This window comes from Mya arenaria, chromosome 12 (genome assembly GCF_026914265.1).
Source record: "Mya arenaria isolate MELC-2E11 chromosome 12, ASM2691426v1".
Lineage (NCBI taxonomy): Eukaryota > Metazoa > Mollusca > Bivalvia > Myida > Myidae > Mya > Mya arenaria.
In genome coordinates, this window is record NC_069133.1 from 21499906 (window position 1) to 21523391 (window position 23486).

The 23486-nt window shown below is 33.6% G+C and overlaps 1 protein-coding gene across 1 annotated transcript; it reads left to right on the forward strand.

Annotated features, from left to right (window-relative positions):
- Window positions 1-4382: 4382 nt before the first annotated feature.
- On the forward strand, window positions 4383-23203 carry LOC128210544 (multiple epidermal growth factor-like domains protein 10). The gene is made up of 21 exons (XM_052914892.1): window positions 4383-4587; window positions 5617-5713; window positions 6195-8213; window positions 11000-11123; window positions 11331-11419; window positions 12084-12241; window positions 12532-12619; window positions 14283-14350; window positions 14811-14847; window positions 15364-15467; window positions 15883-16008; window positions 17309-17457; window positions 17620-17755; window positions 18267-18395; window positions 18871-18973; window positions 19223-19299; window positions 19544-19678; window positions 20355-20489; window positions 20782-20936; window positions 21251-21386; window positions 21582-23203. The coding sequence occupies exons 2-21, from the start codon at window positions 5659-5661 to the stop codon at window positions 21672-21674; spliced, it is 4116 nt and encodes a 1371-aa protein (XP_052770852.1). The 5' UTR covers window positions 4383-4587; window positions 5617-5658; the 3' UTR covers window positions 21675-23203.
- Window positions 23204-23486: the final 283 nt, after the last annotated feature.

The window sequence follows — 23486 nt, forward strand, 5'->3', positions numbered from 1 at the left end:
GAAAACTTGAGTTATCTATGTATGGCAAGCAAACTAGTAGTAGTAGTAGTAGTAGTAGAAGTAGTAGTAGTAGTAGTAGTAGTAGTAGTAGTAGCAGTAGCAGTAGCAGTAGCAGCAGCAGCAGCAGGAGCAGCAGCAGCAGCAGCAGCAGCAGTAGCAGCAGCAGCAGCAGTAGTAGTAGCTGAATATGGATAACCTAACAATATGTCAAAGTGTATTTAACTGTCCTATAATCCTTCACCACTTCTACTGGTTTAATGTTCACCTCCAAAAATGGGGTTCTGTGTTTCTTGTGCCATGCCTGTATACATGAATCTTTGTACTTTTTCTAAAATCCGTCAACCTACTTAAACTTTGAATTGTTTATCAACAAACAATTGGTAAGGATGTGAGGATAATTCAATCTAATAGCCACATAGCCACACATTGTTTCCATAATCCATCTATCACATATTTTTTTCTAGCTTGAAATTGTATTTTTTTTAATCAGTGTGTTTGGACATCCTGCGTTACTTTAAGTTGTTTTGATTTGGCCTTGTTGTGAACTTCTTCATGAATTGTTGATATTTTAGCGGGGATTTTGCACCTTGCTTTTGGTGACGGCGCTGGTTGTGCTTCGGGAACTCGTACCTGTTGTTTACATATTTTGGTGCTCGTCCCCGATACCTTGCCTACAAAGTCGGATTTAGTTTTAATTTCGTTAGATATTTTCTCTCATATTAGTATGACATGTCTGCCAAAGGTTAAAATTTAGGCTTGGTTTTTACATTTTCCGTATAGTTTTCGATTAATTATGGCTCACCAATTCTGCTGTGAACCTTTGGCTGATATACGGCTTGTTAGTACTTTTAGGGCGTCACCTATGTAGGGCTTGAGTTCGGAATCTTGGGGATTTTGCACTTTGCGCAGCGCATTGATCGTAAGCATAGTTGGAAGTGGTTGCTCCATTATCAGTTTTCTGCCAAATATTTAATAGCATCGCTTATAGTTACTATGGTTCGTTCTTAAAGGGAAGATCATTCTGCTTTGAGCTATCTCTCTAGCTGTCTCTTTTTTCTGCAGATAAGTTACCGCCTGCACTTGATAAGTATCCGTAACAGGAGGCTTTATATGACTTTTGAAAAGTAGATTGGCATTATTTTTACTACTAAAAAACATACGCACGAGCATGTTTCCTTAAAAAGTATGCTTAAGTTATCGTTTTACCTGATTGTCAACCGAAAGAGAAACAGTTGAAAGTTAAAGTAGAGCGTCTTTTTAATGACGACCTAATATCCTTAAAGTCTGGTCGATCTATCTTGATGCATATGTCGCTGAAATACAAAGGTAAAATATTTTTTCTGGAAATAGAAATCAACGGTAAAGAAGCATAATTTCAAGACATACTCAAAACATTTAAAGCCCACTACCTAGAGTTGTATCTGGTTAACAATTACTAAGAGTATAAAGCAAAGATCGATTGTAAAATTTCTGGATTTGATTTATTTAGAAAAAAAGTTAATTACTAAGATTTAAATCCCAACCTGTTGTATCGAACATAAGGCAGATCCTGATTTCTATGATTTTTCCATGAGTATCGATGGTCAAGCGTATGTACACAATTCGCTACAGATAATATTTATATACGATAAGCGTCTGCATTTACACGCACAGTTTCACATATGAGTCTTGCATTTTTAAGCAGTAGTTATAGGTTTACATTAGGTTACAAATATTGTAAATGTATCTACACAGACATGGACAAACCTTGAAAAACACTGACCAATCATGGTACTAATGCAAAACGGTGTTATTTTTGCTGGTATTTTATGTTCTACACAACGATGAAAGTTTAATAATCATGCGTCGATACCCATCTATATTATTAACCTCGACAAAGTGGTTACTTCCCTTTGACGTTCAGTAATCACTGCAACCGCGCATATCATGTGATGATGATCGAAACAACGTGGCGTTATGTAAAACTTATAATCATCTTTCCTTTAAGAATGTTTGTAACTAAACCACGTTATTCAATAGACTTAAACTAACATGCTCAAACCCCGTCTGTGTCAAACCGGAAGGCGTTAAAATGTTGTACCAGAAGCTCCCATGCTAAGCGCTCGACAGCAGTACTGGGGAAATTGTGTACTCAGTACTGGTTCAACCGAGTATAGTTTTAAACCGTGTATCGATAGGGGCAGTTCCAGAAGCTGCCGCCAAAGGGGGCTTAAACTTAGGGGCGTAACCTATTGACTTGCGCCCCTCCCTCAGAGCCGAATTTCATTTGTTTTAAAATGTTGGCAGGGGATTTGAGGGTTCTCGCCTCAAATATGTTAATAATTTCTTGTACGAGTTGGTTCATTTTGGGCGTATCTTATTACTTTTTATCTCCTATATTGAAATAAAAGATCAACTTTGACGATTTGGGGGAGGGGTGGGCACGCCGGGTGAACAACTCAAACTGAAAACGTTAAAAGAACCAAGAGGTCTCTAAGAAAATATCTAGGGTATCGCACCCGGATCTCTTGTATCTCATTATGGTCCTGCAAGTTTTCTAATATCTGGTTTTAAACCATGATGGCGTTACGGCGGGGTCAATCCATAATAAAGCCGGTAGGCGGGGCAGACTTTGATAAGCTCAAATAAACAAAAGTATTACTACGTGTAAAAAAACTATTTTTCATTTTTCTTTAATTTTGCTGAAATCTTAGATCTTATCAAATTGTTTCGTAAAAATTTCTTGCTAAATGGTGGTAAGTAATTTGAAGTAAACATGGGTCAATGTGTCATTTTACCATTTTTGGTATTAAGTGTTTTGATGTACTTCTTCTGCACACAAAACCCTTTTATATGGAACCAAAATAGGTGCCAAAAAGTTCGTCAAAATCTGATCGGATTTTCGTAAAATTTATTACTGTTGATTTTACCCTCAAATTTAAAGGGACTAGACACCGAATAACTTTGAACTACTTCCATAAATGCGCAGTTTATGCGCATTATTCCAAATCGAAATTTACTTGGGTTGTTTACCATTGTATACCCAGTAAGTTTGAAAATAGCGTCGGTATATTTATCTGTACTCATCACGTAGTTTAACATTCATAATATACACATTTCATGGCCTCCGGACGAAAGTTTATTGCAAGAAAGTGGGATACTGCTTCGAAACAACGTAGACTCAGAGCCCGATAGATCAACATTGAGGATTAAATTGATCGATGGAAACATTTAAAAGAGGTTAACTCTGCTGAAATGAAAGCGAGTTGTTAAAACTCTAACCGACAGTTTAGGTGTGTGAAAATTGTGACTTGAAAGGTGTTCCACAGTTTTTAAACTGGAAACCATTATGCGCTATTTTTATTCGAAGAAACTCAACTGAGACAGCGAAATAATTGTTTGCGTTATTCTTTTAATCATGTAACTTTATGTATTATCGGCCTTATTTTAGCTCGCACCGACAAATCTAGGCTTAAATTGAAAAAATACTGTATATACCGATTGCGGGACCATCTAGTGTCTAGCCCCTTTAAAGTTAATTACGGATTTTGGTAAAAAGGTGTGGTGAAAAAAATGAATAGCAGACGATTCTGAGACCAAAGCATTCTAGCCAAGGAGAAAACTGACCTATCTCTTACCTTCAGTTTTACTTTTAAGCTTAAGAATGAATTCTATTTTTGGTAAAACGTTTTGATTCAGGCGTGATTCTTAAATTACCGGTATACTCTAACATGACCTTCGATTCGTATTAAGTATACCCGACTACTTAAAACTACTTATCGCTCAGAAATAATTTGACAACCCCAACCTTAAATATGACATTTTTTATGGCAAAGTACGTGTCAAGGACCAATAGAACTCAACGTTATTTAAAATAATTGTAATCTTAGAAGACTTCTTTAACGCTAATACCATGTCTGAGAGTAGTATGATTGATATCCAATTCATGACGATATATTCTGGTAATGCAAGTGTGAAAATGACTATTTCTTTATTAACGTCGAAACAAATAACGTTTGCATGTTAATTGCGTGAATAATATTTTGTTGTTTTAGTAAATTAATAAAACCTAGTATATAATTTTATTTACAGGGATCATGCGTTTTAATCATCCACGGCGGGGAATCCACGTAACCAAATGGTTGGTTCCAGTTCAAAATGGCGTCGACAGAAGGCTCGATTATTAACTATTGCAAGTTCATTATTTACTCTATAGCGCATTAAATAACGTAAAACGACAAAGGGAAGACGAACATTCATAAACCTCTAGTACACCTTTAAGGTAAACCTTAAGTACTATTTTGAAAATGTGTAATCTGATATATTCAGTTAAAACGATATATTTAATCACATTTCAACCGGGCGAAAATCCCCGTCTAATTAGAGAAAGACGTGTACTTACTTTTGATGCGATATTTTCTTCCTGCTTGAGATTAAGGACTGCAGATCGTCATAATTCAGTTATAGTGACAACCCACTGACTTGTCTTACTGTCGCTGATCTAAGATTTGTTTTAGTTTTACATTTCTGAAGTGTTTTCCTCTTCATTTGGACTTAAGCTAGTTGACTTCTATATGTGTATGGATTTGTGTTGCCCGTTTAACAAAAGTAAGTTTAGCATAAAATAAGCTATTGACAAGTAAAATTTAGAAGAAAGAGTAGTCAAATAGTTCGTATAAAAACAGTAAATTTTAGTAAGCTCATAGACAGTATTTGATTAAATTGAAAATCGAAAAAGTATAAACATTGAACATTGTAAATTATATTATTGTCCTTTTACCGTTACATATAAACCTGAATACCTTTCAGTCTGAATACATTAAGGGTATGTATGGGCCCATATTCACTAGCGTCTGGAGTTTGGGTTAAACTCAATGTAAGAAATGTGAAATTTTAAATAAAAAAAAACAATCCTTAATATCCGTCCAGCAAAAGAATATTTAAAATATATATTTAATCATACTAAGAAAATACAACTATTCAGAACATCAATGCTTTAGTGATTCTTTTTTTACAGGAATATCATGATTCGTTGTTTGTGTTTTGATTCTTGAACTCAGAAAAAATGCGTTAGTGAATAATGGCCTAGGAGTATGTATAAATATTAAATTATCTGTTTAGTTATAATGAAAGTGCCTTATTATCATTTTAATAAAATCTTTTTTTCTAAATTAATTCCAATATACAGTTAGCAATACTATTTACGTTGCGTGTCTGTGTAAATCTTGTTAAACTGGTGATTTATAGGAAGTTTTTGTTCCGGGAGGTTGTTTTTTCGAGTGGAATATTTCAGATTCGGAAATCAAAATCTGCAAAAAATCCCTGAGAGTCGAATACGACATTTTGGATCAAAATGCAATACTAATAACCTATTTACTTTTTACATTACTGATTAAAATCGCTTAAAAGACACATGCTTTCATAATAAATCTCAATATAATGAAGCACTATTTTGTTTATGAATTTCGTGTGGATTGATGGTTATAAAATAAAAAATGTTGTTTTTTATAGTTAAACGCACAATAATCAAAATAATATGAAAGGAAGCTTATATTGTTGTTGTTTTTTCAACTGAGTAAATAAAGGTTAACGATTGTCCGTTAACATATATTTCTATAATTATTAAGTTTGTTACAGAAAACACTACTTGCAACAATCGGATGTGACCATTACCAAGACATGGTGATATTTCGAATAGTTGCTGTACTCTGCCTGGTGCAATCATGTATGACAGGTATGAAAACGCACATGTGCCCTCGGGTCGGATTTTTCTATCCGTACCGGAAACACATGATAGATACGTGTATTATTATAATCACAACAATTAATTTTTAAATTCAAGACGGAAATCCAAGTAAGAAAAATGGCTTCATCAAATTAGCCTTAAGCGTGTAATGCTTAAGGACTTTTGAGGAATTGGGGCATACATGCTAGGAATAACAAAGACAGCAAACATTTGTGAAATAAATGTATTATGGACGGTTTGTAATACTGTATTTACAACTTTAAGGATGGCATAGAACATACCACAAATAAACAAATAAATACCAACACAAATAAAGGATTATACATGAAATATTATACAATATTTTTATGGAATTCTTTTCGTTTTATTGTGTATATTATTTCGTTAGTTTCTCTTTAATCCAAACGCAAGGTTCACATGGGAACATTCAATACGGGTCATTGCTTTATTTCAAGCATATTCCTTACAGTGACGGTACAAATAAACGGAACAGAAGTTGACTGCAGTAAGAACTGTGTGTGTTGTCAAGGAGGAACGCGTCTATGTGGATTTAAGAGAGGTTTTGGAGACAACCATTGTTTTGATGGCTGTGTTGACACCATATTCGGCTATAAATGTCATAATTCCTGTCCCGGTAACTGCTATAAGTGCGGACAAGCTCAAGGCACCCCATGTATCACATGCAAGGCCAAATTCTATGATAAAGGTAGTAGTTGTAGCAAAAGCTGCCCAGTAGGCTGTCATGGCGGATCATGTTATGATGATGGAACTTGTGGTCAGTGTAAATCAAATTACGAAGGAACTACATGCGAACCATGCATACAAGGACGATTTGGTGTAGACTGTGCAAGTCATTGTAAATACCAGAACTGCCGATGTGCATATTATACTGGTTGTGAGTCATGCAAAACGGGATTCTACGGAAAAAACACCTTCTGTCAAACAACTTGTTCCAAGGGATGCCTGGATGATGTTTGTAATGACGACGGAACTTGTAATTGTACACAATTATTCACTGGTTTGTCCTGCACGGAATGTATTGGTGGCAATTATGGAGAGGACTGTAACATGACTTGTTCAGATGGATGCACTGGTGGAAACTGTATGAGAAATGGGACATGTTATCAATGTAATCCTGGATCTTATGGGGAACAATGCAACGATGTGTGTTCTGCTGGATGTAGTAATAGCGTTTGTATGAGGAATGGGACATGCAATCAATGTAAACCCGGATATCATGGGGAACAATGCAACGATATGTGTTCTGTAGGGTGCGGTAATGGAGTTTGTATGAGAAACGGAGAATGCACGTGCAAGGTTAACTTTAATGGTACTAAATGTGACATGTGTAAAGACGGAATGTTCGGGAATTATTGTCAACAACAATGCAGTATTGGGTGTTCTTTGTCCTCATGCAACAGAAGCGACGGATCTTGTGATTGCTTTCCTAACTTTACCGGCGTTAAATGTGATCAATGTGTAGACGGATTTTACGGACAATCATGTAGCTTCAATTGCTCACGTACATGTATTGGTGGGATATGTTCAATGTCTAATGGTAGTTGCACAAACGGCTGTAACAATGGCTATTCGGATAATAATTGCTCAATCCCTTGCAATTCAACCTGCCTGAGTTGTGAACAAAATAATGAGAATAATTGTATTCTATGTAACAATGGAAACAGTGGATCGACCTGCAAGTGTCTTTCACATTGCGTGTGTACATATGGGAGTGACAAATGCAATTCTTGTTCCAACGGATTCAAAAACCCTGCAAATAAATGCAAATGTCATAATGATTATTGTTCTTCTGACAAATCAAACATATCCAATACTTGTGATCGATGTATGAACGAATCCTTTTACGTCAACAACGATACATGCTGTGAATGTCCTGAAACTTGCAAGAACGGATTATGCTCAACGGGACCGCTATGCAAAGAGGGGTGCATTGACGGTTTTTATAGCGAATCATGCTCAAAGAAATGCACAGACATTAACGCAAAGTGTTTAAAATGTAACCAGACAACGGGTAGATGTTTAAAATGCGAAAAAGGTTTTTATCCAGAAAATAATGAAAGCAAATGCATTTCCTGCCAATTTAATTGCAAAGATAAAGAGTGCAGCTCTGAATCTGGAAAATGTAGCAATGGTTGTGGCGGACACTTTTGGGGAGACATGTGTAACCTTCCATGCCATTCAAATTGCAACACATGTCAACAAGAATCGGGAATCTGTGATTCATGTAAAGACTCAACTGTCCACGGTTTGTATTGCAACGAATCATGTAGCAAATCGTGTTTGGAAAACAAATGTGAACGAAATACTAGCTATTGTTCCATTGGTTGCACGGGACATTTTTATGGGGATTTATGCGAGACGAAATGCCCTGGAAACTGTCGATTAAGTGGAACAGAATCAAGTTGTGATGACGATGGCTTTTGCAAATTTAACTGCGTTGATGGCTACGAAGGCGATGACTGCACAAATAAGGGTATGATATGGTATAAATTATTGTCCTTACGATAAAATGATTTGTATATTTTTTGCGTAGTTTAAATTTCATGTTTGTACAATACTTTTTTCCTGTTGATACGCTGGATGTTCAAGACGTCTAACAATACAATTCTTCTAGGCGGAATTTAAACAAAATTTGATATTGTGATTGGTCTGATATTCTGCTCTTTATATGTTCATTTCAATTAGGTGCAATATTATTTCATAGGTTAATTGACATTGGGTAAAGCTTAGCCCCCATAAAGTGAAAGGATACATGCTATTGACGATGCAAATGTAACGTTCCGGTTTTTAATTAAAACAGTAATAAACTATAGTCATATTTTTAAATGAAACGTGACAATAGTACCATTGTAACTAAAACAACATGATTACAAAAATGAATAAATAGTGACAGTAAATAAACAAACAATATTTTCTTATTTAAATAGTTTTAGGCTGTAGGCCGCTTTGCCTGTTGACTTTTATAACTTTATAACCGTATCTTGGTAATCGCATCGGCAGATCGACATAACACTTTTAAATTTTGGCGAATTAATGCACGCACGGGCGTATCAACCCCAGCGCGGTTAGAACTGCGTTGGTCACCGACCTAATTTACGTTAACATTTACATCGAAAACACCTAGCAAGCAATCTGCTCTAATAGCTACGGACTGCGTTCTGCATATTAATTAGCTTGCTATAAATAGCGCTGTAATAAGTTTTCAATATATGTTATGAGGTAAATATTGTTCGAATAAGCTGCATTTTGCGCTATATAACCCAATTGAAATTGTACAAACAGCAATAATTTTAATATCAGCCAGTTACAGGACGCAATTTAAAAGCAGAATCCGCAAATATTTTCAAAATGAACGCGTACTGAATCAAAAAAATACACGTACTATATACCAGTGTTTAGATTTTGCTTCGGCCGAGGACCGATAATTTCTACTTATACATTATAGTTAAGAATAGAATGTGGGTCATCGCACTCGGAAAGGTTTATTCCCTGGAAATAAGCTCTGAGAAGTCGTTAAAACCCGGAAAAAATATGGATCGTATTATGATGCTATCAAATGCTAATTAGGCGTAAAATATCAATTCATAATGTTGTAAATGAAATAATAATACTTCTTTTTATCCTACAGTCAGTTTTTTTGGTGATTGTAGTTAATTCATAAGTATATTTTCTATGTTTTAAATTGCATAAATCGGCTTTAACTTGACATTTTTATTGAGTTTGTACTTGTGTTTGTAAAATGTGTGTCGCATAAAACCATTATCTTGTGTAAGTACATACTAGCAACCTTTTAACCATTACTAAATGAATCTTATACACTTTTACCATTCAAATCAAATCGCGTAAAGCGTTGACAAGCTATCGACCTGCTACAATTTGTGTCATAGTCATGTAATGCCGAATGAAACGGAAAGTATGTGAATACTTCTCGGTTTGTCTCAGTAATTTCAGTTAATTATCTTGAGCATATAGCATAATGTTTATGCATATTTAAAAACAACTGATATAAATCTGTTCATTTTGAACACGAGTGACATATGGTGAGGGCATTATTAAGATTCATGTACACCAAACATACAGGAAATAAATAGTATGTGGGTGATTCGATCCAGAGGTACTGGCGTTGTAGAAGAAAGACTTTAACATAACCTAATTAATATGCATTTTGTTGTGGTGCATTTGATTTGGCTGGCATTGCCTAGTAGTAAATTAAATACGCCTAAGTCAAGTTTGGAGTGTTGAGAAGATTTAACTAAACATTCCTTAATGATTTATCCGTGGCAGTGCATTGTTTATGAAACCAAAGCTCCAGATATGTTTTATATGATATTGAGAATTACTCCATACCTTATAAGTAACTATTTGGCGTATTCCACATTTCAAGTGACTTATACTTCATGATCTCATTAAAATCAATATTAAACTCTAAAAATTTTCGAAGGAAATTATGAGCGAGCACATACTATCTTTAGATGTTTATTTAATAATTATGTTTTACAATTACATGACTATACTCACAAAACGTTGCAGGCCGAAAGCCATTCAACGCTTTAAGCGCTTTGATTACTTTTCCGCATCTAACTGAAAGTGAACGTCGTATTACCACTAGTTTTTTGTATTCGTTACAACTGAAAACAGCTCAATGTCCGAATATTTAAATGCATCGCATGACACCTATTATGTGGGCTTATCTCACATATCATATTGTTATAAAATGGTTTTGAATTAGTCTTAACAAACATGAGCTATAAAAACAAAAATACCCAATTAGTTTTCTTTAGTGTGTCATTTTTAAAATATTTAAAACAAAGTTTAAATATCCATGACGTAAGTCAGTAAGGTTAAAGATGACCAACTACGGAAATAAAGGAATTATCTATGTATCATCATTAGTTTTAGCCTAATTATGTATAGTATGAAATATATATTATTCGGCGTGATCAACAGAATCGCTATATGAACTTAAATAGTGTCTATCTTTAAAAATATCGGTGTGATTTAATCATTTTAATATCTGGCTCATATAACTATGATGAGTTTCCAGTTCAAAATCCTGAATACGCCAATCATTCAGAAATTATTGAAGAAGTCCACGAACTTGGTTATGGGTGTATATTACAGTTCATACAATGGAACACACTACTTCAGTTATGCCATAATGCAGAGCTCTGAGCCGTAGCTTGTGATGCATGTATGACGAATTATAAAAAGGCATAGTTTAAATACTTCATTCCAAGTCTTATATATTTAAAGTAATACAAGTCAAAAAGGAAGCGGAAGCAGCCGGACCTCTAGTAGGCGCGATTGCTGGGGGTATTAGTGGTGGTGTTTTAATCACCATTGGCGTCGTGGTTGCATTCTTTTTTCTTCGACGAAGGTAATAATATAACAATTTTCCCATGTTAGTTAAACCTATAACTGTATACATGAATGAACCTGTGTTTACAAATTGAAACCTACCGACATTAACTTTATGCAGGTTCAGTTAACAGTCGAAGTGCAAAATGGTCAGCTTCAATACTGACTTAAAATAAGTTGACTCTACAAACAATGTTATATTTAGTTTTTGTTCTTCTTTTGTTAGATCTATTCGCCTGTCTGCTTTTAACGAAAACATGATAAATGAATATACAACGCTCGAACATATCATTAACGACGGAAGCGCAAAAGAGTGTAAGTAACTTAAACCATTGCTTTCGCCATTTTGTTAACAAAATGTTTAATTTTAATATTCTAAATATATAATAATAATATATCAACAAAAAACCAAACGTGTTGCATTTCCTTCTCTGAAAACAGCTTGCAAAGATAAAGCATGTTTTTACCCTAAATATACGTTAATTGAAAATTAGTTAATTGTAACTTGTTTGTTAGCATCAACAAATGAACGGACATACTACAACGAGGGGCAGTTTCTGTTAGAAATGAGGTTGAGGTCGATCTTAAGATCAAAGTAAAGACTTGGTTATGTATTAGAATGTTACGTTTGCTTAAGATTGTTTATAAAACACCTAGAAAAATACATAGAAAACGAAGAGAATGTTCAACAACTCTGGCAATATATTTCATGATGCTGAAAATATACAACATTGCTTCATAGTTTAGGCCTTATTTTTGGTACTTGCAATGTGAATGTGTGTTTATTAATTTATTCAAAGCTTAAGTAAGGTCGTCGACAACAACAGACGTCTTTATAAAAGATTTGGCGGTTATTCTAACTTCGTATACCAATGGTTCAAATGGCGTCGCTCTTATCCAATCAGAATGCATTACTAAACTTTGCAATGACTGTTGTGTAATAAGTGCTTTATATTAACACTTTCATCGTGCTATTTAGATGAAGAATGCAACGCGGTTCATGAGAGTTCTTTCAGTGAAGATCAGACGTATTACAACGAACCTGAATCGTCAGCTAATAACACAAAGATATCAATTAGTCGTCTCGTCAAGTATGTGGATAAAAAAACTCATGATGATCTTAGTGAAGAATTTAAGGTAATTGCTAGTAAAATATAGCACATATTTGTATGATTCAGTTTAATTCTTTTTGTATTCGTGTCATAATTATTGTCAATAACAGGCATATTTTTGGATCAACCCAAACGATGTAAATAAGTAAAGGACGACTAGCTCAACCAAATTTGATTTAAAACGTTTATAATGAGTTCTGGAAATGAAGTGTTTAAAGATATCGTTTTTAATTGCATTGCAAGGATACGCCTTATTGGATTTATTGGTTATACCAATAAAAAAAATGTAAAATTTATCAATACTTTTCTTTTCAGATATTTCCCCGCGGACTTGTTAAGTCCTATGTGGAATCACAAAAGAGGGAGAATACCAGTAAGAATCGATACAAAGGAATATATCCATGTAAGTAAGAACCATATTGTTTAATTGAATTAACATGACGCGGCCTGTCAGTCAAACTGGCCGGACGATATCCGACTGACCAATCCACGTCCAGATTAGGAGGGGTTTATCAGTTGCCCGTTGCTATCAGCCATGACCGTCGAAAAACTGCACTTATCAACAGAAGTGTATTTATATATTTTCTATATATTTAGCACAAAATATGTTTCTTATAACTGAGACATAGTAAAGACAATTAAAGAAAAACAAAATACTGACGTTTTCCCTTAATGCTGTTCAATAATGCATTTTTTTGCATTAGTTCGATAACAAAGTGACGTTTCAGAATACTATTTCAACCCTCCAAATGTCTTAATATAACCGTACATAGTATACGTATATTTTCCGTTGGTTTTAATACAAGAAATATCATAATGAGTGTTAGTGTATATTATCGGCGGTATCTTTTTATCTTTCTTGTGCTTAAAGTTTTAAATCCGAAGCTTATACGTTTGATGTTAAGCTTGTTTGGACAAATGGTTAGTGAAAATGACAACTTAGTTGATTTGAATTACATTTTTTTAATCAAATTTAGATAAAACTTGTATCAGACAGGTGTTTCTTAATGGAGAAAGGAAGAAAAACAGCAAAATCCATTGAGTTTTGACATGTCATCTAAACAAACTTTTTTGTTCACTTTCGTAAAGGAAATTAATATATGTTTTGTTTCCCTAAATTAAAGTTTTAAGATAGAGACTGCCTTTCTACTGTAACAAAATTCCGATGTAATTTAGAAATAAATTATTTTTAAGTTTAGACATTAAATTATTTCTACCTGAATCATACATTCATGCATTCAATGAATAATAATTAACTAAATTAATGTTATAGTTGCTTTTATTGCTATATTTGAGCCTATTCCATGCATTTTTTATCTGATTGTCAAGTATAACTTTTGTATCATTATCGTCTGTTTCTGCGTACTTGTCGGAGGGCCCTTACCAAGGTGCCACGTGACTTGTAGGCGCAGCCTTATCGCTATCAGCGTGGTGTCAATTGTTGGCATTGTACAAAGAAGGAAAGCATGGTTGAGAATAGGTACAAGGCAATTTATCCATGTAAGTGACGGGCTTTGCAAAAAAATCATGTATTTGGTACAAAGGAATGTATCCATGGAGGTGAGGGCTTTTTAAAAAAAGAAGAGCATGGAATCGGTACAAAACAATGTATTTATGTAAGACAAGGGGCTTTGTAATATGGGTACCGTGGAATCGGTACAAAGCAATGTATCCATGTAAGTGATAGGTCTTTAATAAGGAGAGTATGGAATCGGTACAAAGCAATGTATCCATGTAAGTGATAGGTCTTTGTAATAAGGAGTACAAAGGAATGAACTGATGTAAGTGAGGAAATTGTTATTTTATGTAAATTATAACCAATTTTTTTGTTTATGGACTTTGTAATAAATAAGGAAGCATGGTTAAGAATCTGCCAAGCATTTTTTCAATGTAAGTAATTCGATTCGTAATTAGGAGGAGAACCTTGGTATGTATTTAACTCTAAGTTTTGAATCCCATTTCTGTTGATGTTTAAATTACAAATCAATTATATATTATTAGACTATTCATTATGATTTATTGGAAATACGAATTTTATCGTTATTTTTTTCTTTATGACATTTTAGATGATGACTCCAGAGTAAAAGTCATGGTCAGTGGGGGCTCAGACTACATAAACGCCAGCTTTATTGACGTATGTACCAGTATCGTCTTAATTGAATCAAAATAAGAAATGGTTTGGCTACATCTAAAGTAACATGCGTGACCGAATGACTCAATGAGGTTTCTATGCGATGCATTTTGTATCTCGCTAAACACTTTATTTAAAGAGACGCTCTGTCTGCAATCTACATAATACACGAAGCCACAATTATGTTTTCGTCCATCCGACTTGTATACAATTGAAGGGTTGATAAAATTTATACTGTTCATTTTAATGCCTAATACACATCAGTCACTTCATTTCTAGGATCTTAGTAACTTTGGTAATATACTATACTGACAATTTTATAAGAGTCTTAGCAACTCATTTAAATGAACATGGCAAGTTAAAGAAGCTCTATAATAAGTTGTATGTTGGTGAAATCTCCATAGTTCAATGGACAGGCTAATAGTGCATTTAATCAACATGGTATTTTCAAAATCTTTTTCAGGGCTATAAAAGGCCGAAGCAGTATATAGCCACATTAGGTAAGGCTGGATGATTGATTACAAGTGATACCCATATCACGGAATAAAGTGTCAGTATTAGTACTTCTGTTGCCGTATGACAGAAGTTTGCAATTTCTCGTTTAAATTCATATCATTTAATCGTTTATGTTGAAATGCAGAAGCTAAATTTCATATTTCAATAAACAGATGTAAAAATTGACAATTTTAATTCAAAATGTCAATACAACTGGGTTTTTTAGGTTAAAATAATTACAGTGATAACGAAACATGTATACGTAAGAAATATGGGGGAATTCTTTTCCGCCTCAGCCTATTTTAATAAACACAATTTAAAACCGTTTTCCTTGTAATTTGAGTGCAGTGACATAACAAATCAAATCAGGACAAACACATAATTCAACCATTGTCCGTTATATCAGTTGATAAAGAGTAATAATTTGACAATTGCCTTTGCAACAATTATTGCTGCTTGCAACATTTATTTTTATATGAATATTTTTAAATTATTGGCGATCTGACATGATTCAATTCCAGCTCCAATGTCCCAACAATTAGGTGATTTCAGCTTGTTTTGGAAAATGATTTGGCAACAAAGGGTTGAGAAGATTGTCATGGTTACCAACCTTATTGAACAGGGAGTACGTATTTAAACAAAATCCACCGTTAGGTGAAACATTCTTTCGCAAAGTTCAATATCATAAAGGAAATAACTATAGCCGTATAAATACAACTCAACCCGATGTAATTTTGGGCAAATTAATGCCCTGTCTAGTCAATGTATGTTTTATATATTAATTGTTAAAAACGCGAATACTATAGCAACATCATAAATCAGTGTTAAAAATGTATCTTCAGAAGCTGACTTACTCGCTTGCACCTGAAAATGTTCGCCTTGAAATATCAGAATAAGTTGGAAATTTATAAACGTATATTATCATTTTTTTATACAAATATGATTTGTTATTGTAAATAAAACTACCATAATTTTATTGGTTATCGTTCCATCATTAAGCAAATCGTGTATGTGTTTAAAGATTATATGTATTATATCAGTCCCATAAATGCGAGCAATATTGGCCAGACCCTGGGACAACTAAGGCGTATGGTGAAATACAGGTCGAAAGCCGCTCAGAGGATGAATATGCTGAGTTTACCAGAAGGACTTTCACGGTGACGACGGTAAGCTGGCAGGGAATGTCATTTAATAGCATTGAAAATGTCGTAACGAATCTTGAAAACAGAGGAGCGTTAAAGCTTGTGTAACAGTTTAACGTTATGAACTATTTCAATATTTGGTTTATGAGATACATAGAAATGACTCCGGATGGCAAGTTTACATTTGAGATGAAATAAGACATGGTCTTTGAAAACACCATCTTTTGCAAAATGCTGCCTTTTCTGTATATTTGTTTGAAGATTAAGACACGTTTTTCTTAAATGAATATAAAGAATAAACAGAGGACATATTTTCTTTGCAGCAATGCAGTTATTAAGTAATAAATTTCGAACGATTCATGCTATAAGAAATTGTAAAGATTTATTGCAAACATTATCCGCAAAGCTTCAGTCAACTGATTAAATACGAAAACACCCTAAAGAAACTTAAGAGTAAACACTTTGGGGGGTTTTCCGGGTTTAAATGGACAAAAAATAAATGCTCATTGTAACAAAAGCTTTTTATGACAGGTCCATCGCATAGTAATAAGCCATATGATATTGCTCTACGAGATTTAGTTACAACCTATTTTGAGAGTTTTGCATTAACTACTTCAAATAATAAGGAAAACAGATCATTCCTTTTGTGTATATATTTTCCTTTCAAAAATAAGTAGCAGTTTTACCACAAAAACATCATGCAATGTGAACAATTATCAATATGACAATCACAATTTGATAGTGGCTTATATATAATAACACCATTATTATGATGCTACAATCTAAAAACATGAAAAAATACATTCTGCTCATTATTACCAGCGAACACTTACGGTGGAAGGATAAAGGTTTGGCGTTTGCCTCGTCAGGGGCCAGTGGCCATAATTGTGTTACTAATGGACAGGAAATTATGAAATGTATGTCAATATAGTATTGCCATGATGCACGCGAAGATATATTTGGATCTTCTATAACAATATAACAAGAGTTAATGTTCTTTAATGAATGACAAAAGCTAAAATATGCCAGTTCGGAGCAATTACTAATCATCGGGAATGGTTAAAACATATGTGAAGTTTGTTAAACCAAAGTGTGGTGGTGCATGAGTAAGATTTTTTTTCATCCGGTCAGTAACACAAGAGTCTTTGCCCTTTAATTGATGAAAGAAGCTTTTATATATCCACCTGGAGCCATTCATATGTTACTCAAATACAAACATTAATTAGCAAAATGAATACAAATAATAAACAGTACATGCAAATCATAAACTTAAAAAGTAATCATAAACTTAAAAAGTAATCAGATCTCGCATTAATATCTACAGGGGACCGAAGAGAGAACGTTGCATCATCTGCACTTCACGTGTTGGCCTGACAAAGCCATACCCGACGATGTTACTGCGATCATAGAGTTCAGACAGCGGGTTCTGAGTACGCCGAGTACACTAAATGGACCAACGGTTGTGCACTGTAGGTATGTTAAATAATAAAATATCAACAGTCTTGTGAAGGAGAACTGTGTAGAGAGAAAAAAAAGTAAATAGAATAATAATTAATATGTTAGTTAGTTCTGAATAAACCGGTTTGCATGATTCTGATGCGCTTCCGTATAATATTACAGTGTTTTACTTCACAGCTCTGGTGTCGGAAGAACAGGCACCTATATTGCTCTGGACGTCCTTACGGAAGAAGGTGAAACTGAGAAAGCTATTGATATATCTGGGTGTGTCCACAAAATGCGTCAGAATAGGCCGAATATGGTTCAGACACTGGTAAGATAATAGTTTGTCCAAGTAAGAAGCATATCCTGATAATGCATAACACCAATAAAAAGCGAATTCGAATGAATATCGATTTCCAATCAAAATGCATCTTCGCAATAGGCGGGCTAAATGTATATCTAAACAAAACTAGACATTACTTTTGATATTGTTCAGGTATCGTCATATTGATGGACTGTTCAAAGGACAATATGTAGAAATGTGTGTACACACTTTCCTTCCGGAGTCCTTACTCTATAATGCAGTTTTGTTTCAATTGTTGTTTCTCAAATGTGTACACGATATTTAACTGAACTTATTTATTTATTAGATAATAGTCTACAGAACAAATACATATGGTACACTGTAATACAATTGACTTCAAACTTGAAACCCAAAGTGTTGCATTACGTTTATTAAGTATAAATACCATTAAGTAAGTATTAAATAACCTTGCTGCTGTACGAATATGACACTCATCACACACAAATAATTGTATATAAATGTCATATTCTCGTTTCAGGAGCAGTATATGTTTCTGCACACCGCCGTGCTGTATTCACTAACTTTTGACTGCAAACAAGTCAGGGGAGAGAACTTCAACCAATACATGAAAAACAACACTACACAACAACTGAATAATACGTTCATGGTACAGTTTGTCAAAATCGAAATGATAACTGCTAATGAGTCCATTTCAAAACAGTTAACATATGTTGACTGCATGATAACCTTGGTTGTATTCATCTGTGTCACAGGAATATTATCATCCCTCATTTCCTACTTTATTTAAACGTACTGTAAATGTAGCATAACAACTGTATGTTAACTAATATTATAGGACTTTGACGTGTAGGGGGCCGACGTTTCAAACCAAATTTTAGGTTACTTTTTTCATGATTAAAGCTGCTAGTCCCCTGAAACGGGACCGGAACGTCATTCTTATCAGCTTAATAAAGCTTAGTGAAAGTTATGTGGAAGATCATTGTTTATGTGTATCTATTGAAATAATAATAAACGATCTGTTTCATAATCTATACATTATTACGTTTCATCAAAATGATATTATTTGTACTTAAATAATGTAGTTTTTTTATTCCATTTAAAAAGAAGTTAATCTTTTTCAGCAACTGCAGCATATGGTCGATAAACGATCTAAGGATGAAACAGAAGCGGTTGAACTTTATAAACAGCTCCTGAGTAAAAATAGAGCAAACGCCGATATCCCTGGTAAATTCCTTAAATGTGCTAAAACTGTTGTTGTACATTTTTAAAACACATTTTAATCCCACTTTAGTTAACTTTTGATATATGTTATATATTATCGAGAAGAGAAGAACTGCCTTTTCACCAAAATGGGAATTTGAATTAATAGCAATACAAAAATCGCTATAACGTAAATGTAACCAAAATTGTAAATTTTAAACCCAGAGTTTGTCTTTCTCATGCTGATATATTTATGAATTTGCTTTGATGAAGGTAAAGGAAACAGACACAGCCTTTATCAAAATCTAAAACTAGGAGCTTCAGTCAACATCGATGCTGTGTATATAGATGTAAGCATTTCTAATGCTCTAACTACTATTTGTTAGATCTATCTATTAAATATATATCAAATACAATTGCATTGAAAAAGTTACAAAATAAATTGACCATTGCCTAAATATGTCACAAGCATAATGATTTAAACTATTCAGACAAGTCATTGTTTCACCTAAAATACATGAACTTTGTCATCAATCCAATTATCGTCCAATACCTTGCACTGTTAGTCTGATTGCGTTTGTTTAATTTGTACAGAGCTTCGGAATCAAGAAACGTTATCTTGTAGCGAAGACTCCACTTCCAGAGACAGTTCTCGAATTTTTGACGCTCGTTGTCCAAGAGAAGTGTTCATGTATCGTCAGCTTCCCAGATGATATGGACAAACAAAAGGTAAGCTGCACTATGTTATAGCCACGATCGTAATAAGGTCAGAAACAATGGATACATAGGTACCAGTTATTAATCATTCGTTAAGCTGGGTAATCAATGAATTAATATTATATATGTTTTCTGTTTCATTCCATTACATGACAAACATAAATCATTTATTATTTATCATAAGAATAAAAATAGATAAGGAATACAAATAGACGTGATACTTTAATCGAATACAAAGCAGATGGTTAAAATAAATATGTCAGACTATTCGTATATAAATCCCAATTAAGAAAGACACACCGTAAAACACCTGGAACCACTGCTGGACCCTCTCTCAGATCTAACATCAGTTCAACTGTCTAATAAGTAATAGAAACATACCAAAATGAAAAGAGAAGTATGCACGGGACAGGGTTCGAAAATGATATATACAACAAATAGTCCTTGTACAGACATCCAGAGACAAAGAATATTTGACAATTTTGAAATCAACGTTGCGTCTATCCCGTCTGAGCGTCGAATGACCAATTCAATACAAATGATCCAAAATAAAACCGCCTATCACACAATCAAATGTTGTTAACTTATGGAATGAATGTTCGTATCACAATGTGGCTTTGATAATTCAATTCGGTATCATGCGATTTAAATGTGTTTACTATCCCATACTTGATTACACTTCTTGCAGAATGTCGGAACATATTACCCTGCGGAAAACAAAGGCGTTTTGAAGAAGGGATTGTTTGAAGTAAGCTGCACAACAGAAGACAAGAAAACATTCTACGCAGAACGATTATTGCAAATACAGCATAAAGGGGCAGGAGTAAGTAATTTAACTAGCTTTATTAAAAGGAGCACTGGATATCTTCATACAATCCTGTTCACTCACTATCAAATTACAGCAGAATTTGTAGAATTTCTCATGTGACAATGGCCGCTCATCTTTTGACAATTTTCGAAAAACGATCTACCAACATTATATGAGCATTCATTAAATTAATTGAATATTTGCAAGACGACATGTACATTTGTTTTTATCAATAATTATTTTCTTATACAATGCCAATAACAAAAAACGTCCATAATGGTCAATGTGTAAATACTTACCTTTTCAGACGACCGCTGATATAACCATTCAACATCTTCAATTTACCGACTGGGACGTAATGAAGAACATTCCAAGATCAACTACAAACTTTCTGTCATTTCTGAATGTGATAGAACATGTCACGAACAAGCAAGATGACGGTCCAATATTGGTCCATTGCTTGTGAGTATATTAATTCCATTTTTTATTGGTCACCTTTAAACTTATCGCTTTCAACGTAACAAAAAACACTACCAAAAAAGGTGAAAATTCGGTTGCGATAACAATTTATGTCAAATACCTCTTGTCAAGAAGTACTAAACATTAGCGTAGAATTAATACACTTAAATAGTTAGTCTGACAAGTATGAAGATCTAGGTCATTAAAATCTGTTTTACATGTCATGTCCATGTTAAATGTAATCTGTTTATATAATTGCTTAATTGGGATCTAAAAAACTTCAATTAGTGCTTGCAATGTACATTCTATTAACACAGTGATGGAGCGGGAAAGAGTGGTCTGTTCTGTGTGGTTTCGCTGCTTCTCCACAAGATGAGCGTTGAACATGAAGTCAGTGTACTTAACGCTATAAGGAAGGTCAAAACGACGCGGAGGCTTGCGATTCCAAATCAGGTGAATACTTCCTCTCCTTAAACGATCAATAACAAAAATAATGCGTTATAAAACAATACATCGCATCCATATGTTAAACGTTCAAACTTTATATGTAAAATACATTCATTCATTGTACGAATCGTATCTGAGAAGCGTTTATAAACTAGTATGTATCGCATAATATTGACCAGCTTGTTTTCTTTTTTGTTAAAGGAACAATTTGTGTTTTGCCATGGATGCGTTTCGGAGTATATTAGTTCGTTCGGCGTATACACAAACATTAACGAGGAAACAGGGATACCTTAATGTGTTGCCCGACCGTCAGTCGACTGTAAAACTGGAGATACCTTAGAATACATTCATTGTATACACGTATATTTAGCGCGCTGTATTGTGCATACAATAATACAAATATATAATATCATGCAAATTTGTGCAAAAAGTCCGTGTTATTTAACTGTATATAATATTTTTATTTCCATTATTTGTTATTAGTGACTTTCTTTTTTATCAGATCAACAAAATACACCCTTACCCTATTATATTCAGCTAAATTTGTGTTTAAAGTGTATTGACAACCAATAATATTCACTTGTTCCAACTCTGAACTTTTAAAAACGTGTGTTTGATAATGTTTATGAAACGGGATGATTCAAGTGAGTATCATGTAAGACGATCTTTATCCATTGCAGCATATTGTAAGAGAGATATTTCAGAGGTATTTGATTGTAGTTCATATTGTTATTATTTTGACATGTTTTACTTACATGAACATACACATCTGTGTTACAAAATGCCTTTCAAAACACAACAGAATTGAATTCCATTTACGTCGGTAACACAAGAATGCTAAGAAAGTTCTCCAGACACATACTTATTGAAATGTTTAAATATTTACAGAAAATTATATGTGAATATATAGTGAATATCATTATCAAATACGACATGGCATGATAATTTGCTAACTTGTTTGTAGGTTGAACAATATTCTCGTCAACAATTTGTTGTCTTTTTGAGAGATTTTATCTCCATAGAAAGCTCCATGTATATTTAATGAATAATAACAACATTCCTATATATTTACGTGTTTACATTATGTAACGAATGAGTAATGTTAATCCGTGTGATTCTGGTAATATTGTCCTATATGAATGAGTTGTTTCATGTATGTAATGCCTTTAATTTTTGTTCTAACAAAATAAGTAAGTGTTGAATATACAAGTCTTCAAGCATAAAAACAGCAATCCATAGAAAGAAATTCGTTAAAGGCAAACAAGCATTTTAAATTGCAGGTTTACACGAATACAAGGCCTGAACAGACTATGAACAAACAGATGATGTACAGAATGTAAATTTAAAACTTTATTAAAAACAATATGTCCGGCATGCAATACGTCATATATAAGCAGATCAAATAAACAACAAAGGCACAATGGAAAACGGCTAATAACAACTTACTTAATGCTAAAAATGAAAAGAAAATCTAGTTTGCCTTAAAACAATTTAGTAATGTTGAATTTAAATAAAATAAACTCTCCTTTGTTTTAAACAGACAATTTAGCGTGACGGGCTGTGATTGTCTGCTTTTTTTAATTACGCTCACAAGAACGATCTTAACTATTTCATTTAAATTGAATCTGCTAAGCAAAATGTTTTGGGTATTAAAAAACTGAGATTCTTTATAATATATGTTTGTTTGTTTGTTTTTCATTTCTGCAACTTAATTCATACATGGCTTGGGTTATTTTATTTATCATGCGTAGTGTTTTATCTTTCAAAATATTATTAAATTACATTATCATAACGACAATGAACCTCAAAAAAATAAAAAAAAGACTTGAGTGTGTGTTTTCTTATTTTCAAATAATAGTTTAATTGTTGGTTGTCGTTTATGTTTGTTATGCAAACATCAATAATATATCAATTTTCCATTTAGTTTCACGTTTATAACTAAGCGGGATGTATTCAAACACATCTTCAATCCTATTCGTGATGCAAACTTGTTAACACCCTTTCAGTCAGGTTTTCTTACAGGCGACTCCACCATCAATCCACTTATTTTTCCTTACAACACTTTTTGTAAGGCCTTAGAAGCAATCAGAACGTTGTTTGTTTTGT